Genomic DNA, 17,119 nt, shown 5'->3' on the forward strand with positions numbered 1-17,119 from the left:
TCCTTTTCCTCCCCTTCTTCATGCCTTATTCTTAGGCTCTAGAGAGGCAGAAAGAATACTTTGACTGCATTAGGAATGAGCGAGATGAGCTCAGAGATGAGTTGGCTGACATCAAGGAAAAAATGAAGAAAGGAGAGGTAGGTTATAGGGCCATCCTAAAGGATAAGATGCATGTGATGCTGCTTCTCTTTTCTGACCACTCCTCTCATGAAAAGTGCTTTACAGCATGGGTATCTGTTTAAAATTACCATTCCTGCCACTTTCATGATGAATACTGTAAAGGGACAGTGGACCCTTGACTTACGAACTCAATTCGTTCGCGAGGGCTGGTTGTAACTAAAGTTGGTTGTAAGTCAAGACTATTTTTCCCATAAGAAATAATGGAAATGCCCGTAATGTGTTCCGAACCTCCCACAGCAACACTTACTTTTTTTTAATAAAAAAGGGTTGTATAATGTGCATAATTTACCAAAAACACCAGTAATTTTTCTAATGTACTAACCAAAAAGTTTTAAAAAGTGCCTAGCCTACCAGAAACAACAATTTCATACTGTACTCACCATTTAAGTTGACATCTTTGGCTTGCAGGAAGGAAGGAGGAGGAGAATGAAATGGAAGGTGGTTATTGTTTGGAAGGAGTTTCCTTATACAAATCTTTTCTTTGTAAAATTGTCGAGATGGTGGATTTTGACATGCTGTACATATTAGCGAGATCGGTCACACGAACGCCACTCTCATGTTTCCACACAATTTCCTTCTTCGTTTCGATTGTGATCGCTTTCTTTACCTTCGTTACCTTCTCTTCCTTCCTTAGCAATTATCGAAATAAATTATATAAATCACTGCACTGACCGAAATTACGTCCACAAACACATGTATCTGGGCTCCGACTGACGCTTACAAACGCTCTTGGCTGTTTGTTTACAATCGCACAAGCAGATACACGTAACCGCATTCGGGTCGTAACACAAGATGTTGGTCGTAATTCAAAATTAAAATTGTGGTCGTAAACCAAGTTGTTCGCATGTCAGGCCGGTCGTATATCAAGGGTCGACTTTACTTTTACTTGTGACCATCTAAAATCTCCAAAGTTTTTGAGCATTTATGCAATGATGATCCGAACTGATAATCTAGAAGGCCAAAAAAAACCCACTAATTTTTCTAAGATATTACTTTGTAAGTACATAACAAAATATAGTATTTTTGAAATATTTGTAAGAGGATGTGGACTGAGCACTTTGACATTATACTGTGGTGTGAAATACAAATACCACGATCAATTGTTAACCCTACATTTCCTTTTATTTAAATTTTGTTATTACCTTTATTAGGGCTGGAAAATTATCCAACATTTAAGGAGTAGTCCACTTAGAAATGATTATTTTTTATATGTTACTTTTCAAGGCAGAGAAAAGTTTTGTTTTTTTTTATCTCATGTTTCTATAGGTAACACAATTGTTGTCACAATAGCCTTCTATAGGGACTAATGTTGAACAAAGGGCAAAGTCCAAACATCAATGAAAAGAATCTCTGTTTAGCCATGTTGTATATGACTAAACTAAGTTTAGTCATGTTGCATAATCTGTGTCATATATTTGGGCTAAAATATTGTTAAATAAACTACTTCTATAAAGTCCTTTCATGAATGGGTAGAGTGTGCACTCAAATGAGAATGATCTTTTGCATGAAACGTCTCTCTATTATAGTAAAAAAAATCCTGGGATGAGAACGAGACAAGACTTTTTAGCCCGGGACGAGATGCAACTTTTTCAAAGAGAAACTTTCACGTCCCGTAAGACGAGATTTAACCACGCCTGGGGCCGAAAATAAAAGACAAAGAGTAGATGACAAAGTAGAACATCGTAAAGAATTCAAGCATGTTGGTGCGATACACATGCAGAGCAGGTACTAAAATTCGAAAGTCTCAAAAAAATGATAGTAAAGATCTCATTAGCACAAACAAACGGAAATTATTACTCTGTGAAATAACAGGACAGCGAAAAGAGAGCAAATATATTGTTCAGATTTAAACTTTAAGTTGGAGACTTGTAGATTGTCTAATTCGTGTTGCCATCAGGGAAAAGAGGTGTTTCTTCTCAATGAAGAGGAATATCCGCAAGAATTAAAAGATTTGTTGTTTGGTGAAAATGAAATTCATATATGAGAACAGCAGAGACGCGAAGTGGCTGGCACGTAGCGCAGGCTTGGGGGGGGGGGGTATGGGGGGGTTTGGATGAGCAAAGCGAGCAGGGGATGAAGCTCCCTATTTCATATAAAAATAAGTAAATATCAGAAAATAGTTGTACTTTAAAAATAGTAACTCCTTCATGTATGTTTGTACCATGTTTTGTTATATTTTTTTTTTTTACTGCTGTTATTATTTTTACTTTTTTTGCTTGAGGTATGTCCATAAGTCATGAAGTACTTATAATCTGTACACAATTGCTTAAAAGATACATATGAAAACTGCAGGCTTCAAACAAAAGTGACACTTGAAAACGTATCCCATACTAAAAAGTAATTCTCTGTGTGTGCAAACTGATGTGATCAAAAACAGAAGTGGATGCTGGACATTTTGCCTGTAATCCACGTATGAAACCAAACCACACAAAATTGCTCATTATTGCTTAAACACATTAAACACAGTCATCATTTTTTCTTCTCCTCCACCTATGTGGCTTTTTTTTCCTTGAGTCCAGAAGTTGTAATGTCACTAACCATGTGTCTTATATAAATTGAGGCTTGGGGAGTCTCCCCATGTTTCACAAATAAAAGTAACGGAAAGTACTAAATGTTACATTATAAAGATCTTTAAGCATTTTGTAATTACATAATTAGTGGACACTAGTTCACAGCAACTTCATTTTGTAAAAATAAGTTTGAGTGTTTATTGCTAAGCAATTAAGTTAACTAACAATACATCAGAAAATGTCCTAAATTTACATATCTCAGTAAGTGTAGAGCATCCATCCATTCATTATCCAACCCGCTATATCTTAACTACAGGGTCACGGGAGGTCTGCTGGAGCCAATCCCAGCCAACACAGGGCGCAAGGCAGGAAACAAACCCTGGGCAGGGCACCAGCCCACCGCAGGGTGCGCACACACTAGGGACAATTTAGAATCGCCAATGCACCTAACCTGCATGTCTTTGGACTGTGGGAGGAAACCGGAGCACCCGGAGGAAACCCATGCAGACATGTGGAGAACATGCAAACTCCACGCAAGGAGGACGAACCTGGGTCTCCTAACTGCGAGACAGCAGCGCTACCACTGCGCCACCGTGCCGCCCAAGTGTAGAACATAGTTAATGGAAAAAAATTAGGCAAGTGGAAGGTTGAAAGAGTTTACAGACTTAGACTTGTGTTGTATAACTTAAAACATTCTTTTAAAGTATTTGATGATCAAAGGTTTCTGAAGATATTGGACACAATATACCTAAAATGCAAGTTTGCTAATAATATGAACATAACACTAACATTTATGACGGATGACTATTTGCAGACAACCTAAAGAAAATGTTTTTTACTAATGAATCAGTCACATGGCCCCAAGGCCCATACAAATTAATTGCAATTGGAATGTTAACTTAATGGTGAGAAACATCTAAAAAAAAAAAAAAAAATTAGTAATTTTTAATAGTTGGGACATGCAATTGTATTGATCTGTGGATGTTGCAGAATACAGCCGATGGTAACATTTTTGGCTTTTCTGTGGCATCATGGTTGTAATACCACTAGTATCCTTACTGAATTTGACTGGTAATTTTTGCATATGAAAATATATGTAGAAGAATAATTATCGATAGTTCATGAGCTAATACTAAAAATCAAAATGTCTATTCCTCTACCCCATCCAATTAATATTGTTTACAAAGAAGTAATTTGAACATTAGAAATTTAATATATTACCTGCACTATCATTCTAAACTCTGTATAAGTACAACTATTCATTACTAATATATTTTGTAATAAAAAGTACTTTGAACTTTGTGCAAAAGGTTTAGAATATCTTATTCTTGAAAATTTTTCCCAAAAATATAATACAGTACTGAAGCCTGATATCTCATGTTTTAAGATGTTTATTTTATATTAGTCGTTGTTCAAGAGCATAACTTCACTGTTTGGTTTCTTTGCCATCTTCTGAATTATTTATCCTGAATCTGTTATCTGTATCAGTCCCGCATTGTTTACTAGTTCACGTTAGACTTGCTCTTTCACAGTTATTTAAAAATTATTACTCTAGTTCATAAGTATGTGTTCTATAAATTTCCTCTTTTCCTGTACTGTATTGGGCAGAGTGGTGTCTCTGAGGCTAGGGATCTGTGCCGGCAATCGGAAGCCTGATATCTCATGTTTTAAGATGTTTGTTTACAGTAATCCCTCGCTATATCGCGCTTCGACTTTCGCGGCTTCACTCTATCGCGGATTTTATATGTAAGCATATTTAAATATATATCACAGATTTTTTGCTGGTTCGCGGATTTCTGCGGACAATGGGTCTTTTAATTTCTGGTACATGCTTCCTCAGTTGGTTTGCCCAATTGATTTCATACAAGGGACGCTATTGGCAGATGGCTGAGAAGCTACCCAACCAGAGCGCGTATTACGTATTAAATAAAACTCCTCAAATATACTGTGAGCATGGGGGCTCTTCGCACCCCTAGAGGATACGGCCACTCCTCAAAAAACGCTGAAAGATTACCTTCACATTGCTCTCTTCTTTGCTGGGCTTACATATGGCTGCTTTATCAAGCGATATGCTTCCTGCACGGTGCTTCACATACTTAAAAGATCAAACAGCACGTGTTGATTTTTGATTTTTACTTTTCTCTCTCTCTCCCTTGCTCTGACATTCTCTGCTCCTGACGGAGGGGGTGTGAGCAGGGGGGCTGTTCGCACACCTAGACGATATGGACGCTCGTCTAAAAATGCTGAAAGATTACCTTCATGTTGCTCCCTTCTGTGCAGCTGCTTCGTGAAGCGACATGTTTCCCGCACGGTGCTTCGCATACTTAAAAGCTCAAAGGGCACGTATTGATTTTTGCTTGTTTGTTTTTCTCTGTCTCTCTCTGACATTCCCTGCACCTGATGGAGGGGGTGTGAGCTGCTGCCTTCCTTGCAACTGCTTTGTGCAGCAGTGCTTCGCATACTTAAAAGCCAAACAGCCCTATTGATTTTTTTTGCTTTTTTTTCTCTCTCACTCTCTGACATTCTCTGCTCCTGATGCGCATTCCTTTCAAGAGGAAGATATGTTTGCATTCTTTTAATTGTGAGACAGAACTGTCATCTCTGTCTTGTCATGGAGCACAGTTTAAACTTTTGAAAAACAGATAAATGTTTGTTTGCAGTGTTTGAATAAAGTTCCTGTCTCTCTACATCCTCCCATGTTTCTGTGCAAATCTGTGACCCAAGCATGACAATATAAAAATAACCATATAAACATATGGTTTCTACTTCGCGGATTTTCACCTTTCGCAGGGGGGTCTGGAACGCAACCCCCGCAATCGAGGAGGGATTACTGTATTTTATATTAGTCGTTGTTCAAGAGCATAACTTCACTGTTTGGTTTCTTTGCCATCTTCTGAATTATTTATCCTGAATCTGTTATCTGTATCAGTCCCGCATTGTTCTTTACTAGTTCACGTTTGACTTGCTCTTTCACAGTTATTTAAAAATTATTACTCTAGTTCATAAGTATGTGTTCTATAAATTTCCTCTTTTCCTGTACTGTATCGGGCAGAGTGGTGTCTCTGAGGCTAGGGATCTGTGCCGGCAATCGGAAGCCTGATATCTCATGTTTTAAGATGTTTGTTTATTTTATATTACTCGTTGTTCAAGAGCATAACTTCACTGTTTGGTTTCTTTGCCATCTTCTGAATTATTTATCCTGAATCTGTTATCTGTATCAGTCCCGCATTGTTGTTTACAAGTTCACATTTGACTTGCTCTTTCACAGTTATTTAAAAATTATTACTCCAGTTCATAAGTATGTGTTCTATAAATTTCCTGTTTTCCTGTACTGTATCGGGCAGAGTGGTGTCTCTGAGGCTAGTGATCTGTGCCGGCAGTCGGAAGGTTGCTGGTTCGAATCCCATAAACGCCAGAAGTGACTCTACTCCGTTGGGCCCCTGAGCAAGGCCCTTAACCTGCAATTGCTCCATCCTGGGTATGACGTTAATCTGCAACCAGCCCAGCAAGCAGGTCCTCCAACTTGCAGAGAAAACGTGGGGGTTGGTGGCAGGATTGGCACTCCAGCCATTGTTAAAAAAAAAAAAAAAAAAAAAAAACCTCACACATTTTCCTGTGCGGTGCTGAAGTGTTACCCGTTGCATGGCTGCACTCAGGTCCAAATCTAGGTGGTTCGTTGTGTGGTGGGTGCAGCAACATGCTGTATCAGCGCCTGCTCCCAACCCCTTTCTGTATTGTATGTACTATTATGATGTCTGTGTTATATATTCCATGACGAAAACAAAATGGCATGCAGAATGCAAGCTTAACCGTGCTATAAAAAAGACACAGAGAGTGAAAGAGAGAAACTGAAAACATATTTAAATAATTGCAGTATGTCAGAGAAAGAATAATCACATTTTGCTGTCTGTTTGAACTACAGTTGTCAGTTTACTCTGTGGTGTAGATTTGATTTACCTGGTTATTGCACTGTCAGGGACTTTAGCAGGGTATTTGGTGTAACCGTATGCCAATAAAGAAATGCATACATAAACAATTTATTTCTGCTAAAGCATTCTTGTGGGATTTGCTGCTAATGAAGGAGTTAGAGAAGAAATTGCATGGTTACTACAGTGTTTCAGTGATCATAGATATGTATTGACTTGTGTGTGTGTGGTTTTTATTTTATTTTTTTTCCCTCCATAAACCACACACCTTTATTGTAATGCTCTAAAGAGAGTTTGAAAATGTAGTTGTGTTTTCCATTCCTGATGATTGTTTCTGTGATTGCTGGCGGTGTTGCACAGATCCGCCCACTCCATCCTTGGCAAAAATGTCCAGCCTTCCCAGGGATCCTACTGGCCAGCTAATCAATATAATCCTTCCTGCATGTGATGGGTATTGCCTGTTATATCACTATGGGCATCCTAACCCCTCTAAATCCACTAGTGTTCCTCTTGTGTACAGAAAATGATCTAAGCAACTTTGTACAGACTTGGTTATTTGACCTCACAGTTTCGTTTTTTTTTTTTATCACTACCCCAGGTTTATTTTCTCTCTCTCTCTCTCTTGTCCCTAGCTGGTGACCGATTAGCGTTTCCTCTGTTGTCTATACATAGCCGTGGGTGCCACTGGGGATGAAACTGCCTTGATGACGTTTTTTCAAGCTGGACAATCCATGGCTTTGGCATCCAGACGGTCAATACGACAGTTCTTTAGGTTGTCCTCGATTTGTTTTATCCATATCTTTTTTGTTGCCGCCCTTTCCACCTTCCAAGTCCTGGGTTGTTCTCGCCATAAGAGTTTCTGCAAACGTGTCCAAACTAGCGTAGCCGGCTTGGCCAGATTTCCACTTTTACCGTCAGTTGGTTGTTGTATCTCTCTAGAATGGTCTTATTGCAAAGCAGATAATGGAGGGAAATGCTCAGAATCTGTGTAGACAGTGCATCTGGAAGACTTCAAGCTTATTCTGCTCAGATTTGAGCATAGTCAAAGTTTCACATCCATATAGGAGGATCAGTAGAATCAGCATTCACTTGGCCGATCCTTCTGTGTACTTCAGTGGCTATCTTCTTTTCTTGAACAATTGAACCCAGATATTTAAATTCTTTTAATTGTTCGATTTGGATCCCATCTAGGTGAATAGTTGCAGGCAATCTGTTAGTGCTAAGGACTTTGGTCTTTTCTGGGTTGTTCTTCAAACCATATGGTTTAGCAGCTTTGGCTATGGCATATAGTGTATCGGTGGCATCAGCATCCGTCTTGGTGAAAAAGGCGCTATCGTCAGTGAACATCAAGTCTGTCACGTAGTTTTGATCATCATACTGGACTCCTGCTTTTACAGAGAACGCTTTTCCCATTATGATGTTGATCATTGTGTTGAATAGTAGGGGAGAGATGACATATTACCGGACACCTGTTTGCCCAGGGAATTCTTCAGACAGTTCATTTCAGTTTCGCACGCAGTTCACCAAGCAATTATAGAATGTTTGCAGGAGGCGAATGATCTTCTCGGGTATGTGCTCAGACTTCAACATTCACCAGTAGGCTGTCCAGGCGATAATCATCTGCTTACCACATCTGATTCTTTTTTCCATATTTGGACAAATGGAAAAGATTTGCTTCCAGCATCCGCAGTTCAGTCTAAAGTCAGCTTGGTCTTCTTGGCTTATGTGCGTACGATATTTCTGGAGCCTTGACTGAATAGCCTTCATAAACACCTTGACAGTGATGGAAAGGAGGCTAATGCTATGGTAATTTATACCCACTTGGTTATCACCTTTCTTCAATATCTGGAAAATGATAGCCTTCTTCCATGTAGATGGGATGAGCTCTGTGTTCCAAATCTTCCTCAGCAGTAGGTGAATTTGTTCATGCAAGATATCACCACCAGCCTTGATCATTTTGGCAGTGATTTGATGTACTCCAGGCGTTTTACCATGTTTCAGTGACTTTATGGCGAGGGCCATTTCACCAGTTGTCGGCTCGTCTTCGGGAAATGGTAGATCAGGTGGAATGATGGGACAGCAACTCTGATGGTGGTCCTGATGGTGGATCATATTTTACCAGCTCTTGGAAGAATTCCTTCCGCCACTGCATGCATTCGCTAGATGATTTTACGAGTGTTCCGTCTGCTTTCCTGATGTTACCGTTGGTCATCTTGCTTTGGCCACTCATTCGTCTGATGGTTTGTTGCAGGAAGGAATATTCATTCTGAGATGCTGCTTCCTCAAGGTTGGCTGCGATTTTGTTCCAGTATTGTTTACAATTGGCTTTCATTATCAGTCTAATTTGTTGGTTCACTCTTCGGCACCTTTTGAAATTGACTTGTTTGACTCTTCCATTCTAGCACATGGTCGGAATTCATCCGAGATCCAAGCGAACAATGGCATATCAGTGGGAATATGGGGACGGAGCCTTCCCAGAATCGATGATGATAACCGCTTTTCATCTACGACAACGTCATCGAACGGATTGAGCGCTGCAAACTTTTTATGGAGAGATCTGGAATGACTGGCTGGTGGCTGGGTCACTCAGTAGTGCCCAATCTTAGTTGACAGAGGTGCGGGTTTTTGGTCTCTCCAGTTTTAGTCATAGTCAGAGTTTGGTGCGTAGCAGATGGTGGTTAGAGCCACCATCTGATCCCTGCATTGCTTGACTGTCTGATGATCGGAAGTGGGAGTTGATCAGGATGTAGTCCAGAATGTCTGCATGTTTACTAGATCGATGTAAGTTTGTGATACTGGGGATGACAAAAGAAGCTGTTGCCAACAAAAAAGGCTAAGGATAATTCACCTTGCCAACGTTGAAGCTATTCATCGCTTCCTCCCATGTGGATCTGCCCGCACCGATGTGGGTGTTAAAATTGCTTGCTAGAATAATGATCTGATTTTGGGGAATCGAGTCCAGCATGTGTTGGAGTTTGTCATAGAAGTCATACTTCTACTCCTTTCAACTTATCTCGGTGGGCATGTAAACATAGAGGATATAGGTTTTGTTTGTACCATTGATAGTGATCATCCCCAGCTGATTGGAGATAGGTTGGAAGGAGATCACACTTCTGGATGCCCAATTATCTACCACGAAGCTGATATCAGTTTTGCATGTATCGCAGCCGGAGTAGAAAAGAATCATCGAGTTGTCAGATGATGCTGAGCGATCCAGATCCAGTGAGGTGTAATTCCAGTACTGCCGCAATGGTGATTTTGCAAGCCAGTTCTTGAACAGTAATTTCCTTCTGGCCAATGTGGTGCCCAGTTCAAACGTTCCACTCAGTAATACGAACTTCCAAATTTGGTTGTAAAGTTTGACCGGCAGTCCACTTCTCACCAGCTCCCCAGGTCTCTTATGCCGATGCATTGGCTCCCCAGGATGTGGTAGTATTAGTTGATAAATTAATTTTGTTCATATCCATGTGTTTCCAGCCTATATTCCCTGGTTTCCCAGTTGCAGTCACCATGGCATGGTGACTACCCTCCTTCAGGTTATTACCATAGATGAGGATAGAAAGTAGATTCAAATGAAAAGCATCATCTAAAGACTCACGTATTGCGACCTAATAGAGATTTATTGGTTTATTGATATATCTAATAATCATCTCAAAATTTCAATTGCAATTAAGTCCCCTAAAGTACTTGAATTCCTTCACAAACAGCAAGGTACTGTTTTCTGAGAGACATCCAGAAACTCATCCTGACTGTATCAATTAGCTGAAGATTCTTCTATTGTTTACTTCAGATCAATCTTTGATGCAGCCAATAGGGTAACATAATTTTCAAATAACAGAGATGCAACCCTATCCTGGATGATTCTCAAGCCTTGGCAGTGTTATTTTATTGTTTAAATGAAAATCTCATAGAAGTGGAAATGAGACGCACTGTTGGATGGATCCTGTAATGCCTCTAAAAAGAGTGCTGTATGTGTGTACAGGTATGCTAATTGATTTTAATTTAATAGTTCTTGATAAATGGATTAGTGTATGGTAAATGTATACAAATGGTTGTAAAAATTCCTGTTGTTATGCAGTCATATTTACGTTATTATGAACTCTACACGAGAGACTGCTGCACACTGATTTTCAGTGAAACCTGATTATTGGATAATATCCTAGAAGCAGCTGTCCTGCTACACACTCACTCCATTCATCGTGGGGACCACACATTAGTATCTAGCAAACACAAAGGTGGGGGTATTTGCATTTATATTAGCAACTGATGGTGCAGACTGTCAGTAAACACTGTTAGAGTGATACAGAGTACCTAATAGTGAAATGCAGACATTTTTATTTATACAGTAGTGGGAGTTTACCACTGTTTTCATTCTGTCTGTTTACTCCATGGGAGCACCGGGGACATTTTATGAGATTATAAACGCACAAGAAAACAAACACCCCGATGCAGTGTCTTCAGCGGCTGGTGACTTTAACCACTGAAACTTATTGACTGTGTTGCTAGCATACCAACAACACATGAACTTTTCCTACACGTGAGGAAAACATACTGGATCACATGTATAGTAATGTGAAGGGGCGTATAAGGTTGTACCTTGCCCTCATTTTGCACACTCCGATCATATCTCTGAAAACTAATAAAGTATGGGCAGAAACTTCATAACTGTTTTCAGTGTACTCTGTGGGATGTTTCTAAGACAGCTGCTATGAATAAGGATAGCACTGTTAACCTGGAGGAATACAGTTTAGTCGTTTTCAGATACATAAGCACTTGCACTGATTTTATTGTGCCCCTCAAACACATCTGGTTATATCCAAACAATAAACAATGGATTATTTCAGAGGTTCATTCCACGCTTCATGCTCACTCCAAGACATATGCTGCAAGCAATGCCAGTGAGTACAAAAAAATCCAGATACAACCTATGCAGAGGTATGAGAGAAACCAAGAAGAAATACAAACATAAACTGGAAGGTCACTACACTAATGCTGACACTCGGTGTATGTGGCAGAGATTGAGAAACATCACAGGCTACAGAGATATAAATAGAGGCTTGACCTCTGACATCCATTTCTGGCTGGATGATTTCAAAGAATTCTATGCCTGCTTCAAAACCCATAAGACTGAGTCAATGGGTAAGGAGGGGGACTAGTGAGGGTTTATCGCCCCTGTTCACAATATCATCTGCAAATATGGAAAAGTGTCTGAGGAGGATAAGCCCTCAGAAGGCTGCCAGCATAGATAACATCGCTGGATGTGCACTTGAAGCTCAAGCTTCAACCCTTACTGATGTTCTGACTGACATATTTAACCACTCGTTTATACTAGCTATTATCCCCATCTGCTACAAAACATCCACCATAATTCTACTGCCAGAATGGGCAAAGCTAACTGTCTGAATGACTAGCAGCCCATTGCATTGACTCTTGTAGTGATGAATTACTTCGAGAGAATCATTATGAGCCATATTCAGACATTCATACCAGACATAATGGACTCCCTACAGTTTGCATATAGATCATACAGGTCAACAGAGGAAACAGCACAACATTGCATGTAGTTTGTACACACATAGAGAATAAGGACTGCTACGCCTGATTGCTGTTTATTGATTGTAGCTTGGCTTTTAATACTGTGATATTAGCTTAGCTCACCAAAAAGCTCTCCACTCTAGGTGTGCCACGTACTCTCTGCATCTGTGTCTTGAATTTTTTAACAGGTAGACATTTCCAAAACATTAACCATAAATACAGGAACATCACAAGGATGTGTTTTGAGTCCCATGCTGTACACACTCTTCACTCAGGACTGTATCGCTTGCCAGCATTATTACGTTTGTGGACAAAACCATTGTTAGTGGACTGATTTCTAGGGGTGACGAGTCAGCATACAGGAAAGGGGTGGCTGGCCTTATGAAGTGGTGTCAGGGCAGTAATATCTTTCTTAACACCAGCAAAACATAGAAGATTATTGATATATGGAGGAAGAGTGAACAGCACCCACTGCTGTATATTGAAGAGACTGAGGTAGAGAGAGTGATGAAATTTAAAATTCTTGGCATTAACATCCCTGACGATTTCCCTTAGATCCACAACGTCACAGACCTGTGTTTGTAATTTCTGAGAAGCCAGAGTTATTTTGGCTTGCCAAGCACGATCCCCAGCCACTTCTACAGATGCACGATTGAGAGTATCCTCACCTACTTCACTTTCTGGTTTGGTAACAGTACAGCATAGGACTGCAAGGCTCTACAGTGGGTGTTAAAATCAGCATAAAATATCATTGGAACAGCACTCCTTGCACTAGAGGACATCTATAACACTAGAGTTCTAAGTAGAGCACATAACATTATTAAAGACACAACCCTTCTACAACATTAACTGTTCATATTGCTATCATCAGGGAGACACTATAAGAGCATAGCAACTAGAACAACAAGGCTGAATTACATTTTTCTCCCTTATGCCATCAGGCTTGCAAATAAAACCCATTTACTTCCTCTCCCTTCAGAACTGTAGGCTAGCTCGTTTCTGGAGGATGGAACACCTTCTTGAGACCATATACCTGCAGCACATTTATTTGCATGTGCACTCCTACTTCTGTTTGTTTTTTGCATTTTTTGTACCTGAGGTGTTTTTGTTTATTGTTTTATATTCTTGTCTGTTGCAGTGTATTCTTGTTTATTGCAGAACGACATGAAGGATTAGATTTTCATTGTACTGAGTATACTGTATATGACAATAAAGTTGAAATTACATATATATTGATATTTTCTTTGGATATAGTACACACTAGATATTTTAAATTAAAGTACATGTGTAGTTTTGCTGAAAAATCCCAGGCTGCAGAGACAGAACTTTTAGCAGTGTCTTTGATGTTTAGTGTTAGTTTTGTCTACCTAAAATAGTAAAGTAACATAAAATCAGCTTTCTCATCTTTCTAAGATATGCCTGTGCTGGTGCATTGTTTATTTCACTTCTTTTTAATTGGCAGGATTACATCATAGTGACATTTTTTTTGACCTTTGATTACTTGTTATGGTATTCTTGCAGTACATCATCTATTGGAATGTATTTTGTGATGTATGTAGTAATAGCATTAATTGAATTTGTCAGTCCAATAGATTGTGTATCACATTAGCACATATATTACAAGTCCAAAACCAAATGGGATAAAACAGACATAGCAACTGGAATGACACACAGATACACTGGCACTTGTCCTTTTATGAAGGTTGATGTGAATAATTTAAAATGTATATAGGATTAAGAATATATATATCTGTCATGAAAGTTGTATTTCTCATAAAGGAAGAAAAATGGTATCGTATAATTTAACAAATTATATGAATAAATTTAAAAAATACTCAAATACCTAATTTATGAAACTTGATAGTATCTGCCATTTTAAGCATCTATGAAGTTTTGACAGTATTATCTTTTCCTTAGAAACATGGGATGGTGATTATTCCTGAAGGCACTCCAAATGGCGACATTAACCATGAACCTCTGGTGGGTGCAATAACTGTAGTTACACAGGAGGCTGCACAAGTACTCGAGTCCGCTGGAGATGGCCCATTAGGTAAGTACGGTAGTCAAATTTTGAATGTGTGTCACATAATATTTTAATTTTACTAAGTTACAGAAAGATGTGTAGATCATAAGCCTTTAGTTATAATCTAAAAAATTATTTATAGTGGAATAATTGTTTATTTTTCAAACTGTTTGGATATTGTTGCACAGCTTCTCAGATTGCATTCTGTATATACATTATGCAAAGTTAACTGACTCACTCAGTTACACACCAACAAAAGCACTGTTTCCCATTTAGCTAAAAAGCTAAAGTATGGCAGTAATGTACATGAAGGGCCGTAGGTATCCACAAAAAAAGACATTTTGATAAATCAATATTTAGAGCTAAACATTCCCCATAACATAAAAACTAAATAACCCAACATTTCAAAAAGATTTTGATGGATTTAATTCAGGCTGAGTGGTGGCTTTAAGGCTAAGGAGTTGGTTGGTATCTGGAAGACTGACAGTTCAAATCCCACTACTGCTTAAAAGAATCCTACTCCGTAGGCCCTTAACCTGAAAATTGCTCCGTGGTGCTGTACAATGGCTGACCTTGCATTTTGACTCCAAATGTCACGTGAAAAGGCAGTTTCTCCATAGGGAGTATTACAGTGTACCAAATACCAAAATTGATGATATTGTAGAAAAGAAAAAAAATAGCTGAGAAATTTTTTTTTGGATTGTTGATACTTGTCATTAATAATATCATTCTAATTCATCAGATCCCCAGTGAAGAAGTGTATAAAGGAGAAGTTGAGAGGGACCAGCACCAGTGTAGGATTACCCAGATTAGCCAGTGACTTCCCAAATGTTTATCCTCCTCTCTTATTTGTCCTTGGCATCGTGACAAATGAAACACCACTTCCAACCACATCTGCTTTGGCATCATACCCTCAGCCTACAGTGTGGTGCTCCTCTTCACCCAATCACCATATGCCTTTTGCCACACAAACACACAAAGTACCCCAGATTTTTTTCTCCTCAGCACAGCAGCTATCACCTAAACACCAAGACCAACCTTAAAACATATCAATTAATCTAGTATTACCACAACTTTATTAAGACCAAACAGTTCTTATATACCCTAAGTTCTTGTCAATAAGCCGCGGCTTATCTAAGGAAAAAAGTTGTGAAAATGAAAAAATAGAATATTGGCTTATACATAAATCCGGCTTATACATCCATCGCGGGGGTTGCGTTCCAGAGCCACCCGCGAAATAAGAATATCCGCGAAGTAGAAACCATATGTTTATATGGTTATTTTTATATTGTCATGCTTGGGTCACAGATTTGCGCAGAAACACAGGAGGTTGTAGAGAGACAGGAACGTTATTCAAACACTGCAAACAAACATTTGTCTCTTTTTCAAAAGTTTAAACTGTGCTCCGTGACAAGACAGAGATGACAGTTCCGTCTCACAATTAAAAGAATGCAAACATATCTTCCTCTTCAAAGGAGTGAAGCAAACAAATCAATATGTCTGTTTGGCTTTTAAGTATGCGAAGCACCGCGGCACAAAGCTGTTGAAGGCGGCAGCTCACACCCCCTCCATCAGGAGCAGACAAAGAGAGAGAGAGAGGGAGAGTTTGTTTTTCAGTCAAAAATCAATACGTGCCCTTCGAGCTTTTAAGTATGCGAAGCACTGTGCAGCATGTCTTTTCAGGAATCAGCTTTACAAAAGATAGCAACGTGAAGATAATCTTTCAGCATTTTTAGACGAGCGTCCGTATCGTCTAGGTGTGCAAACAGCCCCCCTGCTCAATCCCCATACGTCAGGATCACAGATAGTCAGCGCAAGAGAGAGAGAACAGTAAGCCGGGTAGCTTCTCAGCCATCTGCCAATAGCGTCCCTTGTATGAAATCAACTGGGCAAACCAACTGAGGAAGCATGTACCAGAAATTAAAAGACCCATTGTCCGCAGAAATCCGCGATATATATTTAAATATGCTTACATATAAAATCACAATTTAAATGACCGCTACGCGCTCGTGTTGACTCGGCGACGCCCAGAGCAGAAAGAACGCGCTCCGGCCGCTCCAACCGCGCCATGCGGGGAGTGAGAGAGACGGCAATATCTCACACTCTCTCCCCCCTTAAAGAAATTAAATGGGCGCGAGTGAGACCACTGACCTCCCTCCCTTCTATTAGTTATAGGTTATAGTACGTTCGGCTTATCCATGAGTCCGGCTTATCTATGATACGATTTTATTTTAAAAATTCGTATGATTTTTGGTCTCCGGCTAATACATGAGTCCGGCTTATAGACAAGAACTTAGGGTACTTTACAGAGTTAGTTTTCTGTTAGCCATTTTCTGTTTTACTGCTTCATGTTTTGCCTGAAAATTGCAGGTGCTTAAATTATTTATAATCTGTTGTGTTTTCATTGTATTATCATTGCATTGTATTATCATCTAATATTTAGTTTTAATATGGCTTTCCATTCTCCTTTTATTATTATTATTATTTTTGTAAAGTGACCTTGGGTTTAGAATAAGTTGCTATATTTATAAGAAAAAAAACAATTAAACAAAAAAAAAAACCTTATTGTTAATATTTCTTTTAACATAAAAAGTATTAATTTGCCAGTTGTAATCCATAGACAATAAAGCCAGAAATCCTATGTAACAGCAAGTCTGGAGAAAGTAAATCTTTGGGCTAGCCACAGTTCATAAAAGAAATGTCATAGATTTTGCTGAACTACACCAGCTAATTCGCAGTCCATTCCCTCTTTGGGGTTTTGATATTTCTTTAAAAAAAGAAAAACTTATAAAAACTGTTTCCAATGCCTAAAGACTTGTGCCATCAAGCCCTCCCACTATACTTGATAGTTTTTCTGTATTTACAGTAAATGTTGGTCTTGAATCCTCATTATCATTAGTGGAAGCCGTTTTTTTGGCATTTAGCTTTTTTCCAATTAAATTTCT

The 17,119-nt window shown here is 39.1% G+C and overlaps 1 protein-coding gene across 26 annotated transcripts in view; it reads left to right on the forward strand.

Annotated features, from left to right (window-relative positions):
* lrrfip2 (leucine rich repeat (in FLII) interacting protein 2) overlaps positions 1-17,119 on the forward strand; it is a 216,545-nt gene that overhangs the window by 185,373 nt on the left and 14,053 nt on the right. For 23 of the 26 annotated variants that reach the window (XM_028817457.2, XM_051935774.1, XM_051935780.1 and 20 more), the window contains 2 exons: positions 36-137; positions 14,069-14,201. In XM_028817457.2, coding sequence (XP_028673290.1) covers positions 36-137; positions 14,069-14,201 — 235 coding nt within the window. The remainder of the gene's footprint in view (positions 1-35; positions 138-14,068; positions 14,202-17,119) is intronic. The other 3 variants (XM_051935784.1, XM_051935793.1, XM_051935794.1) reach the window with 1 other exon arrangement.

Source organism: Erpetoichthys calabaricus, chromosome 13, assembly GCF_900747795.2.
Source record: "Erpetoichthys calabaricus chromosome 13, fErpCal1.3, whole genome shotgun sequence".
NCBI classification, from domain to species: Eukaryota; Metazoa; Chordata; class Cladistia; order Polypteriformes; family Polypteridae; genus Erpetoichthys; species Erpetoichthys calabaricus.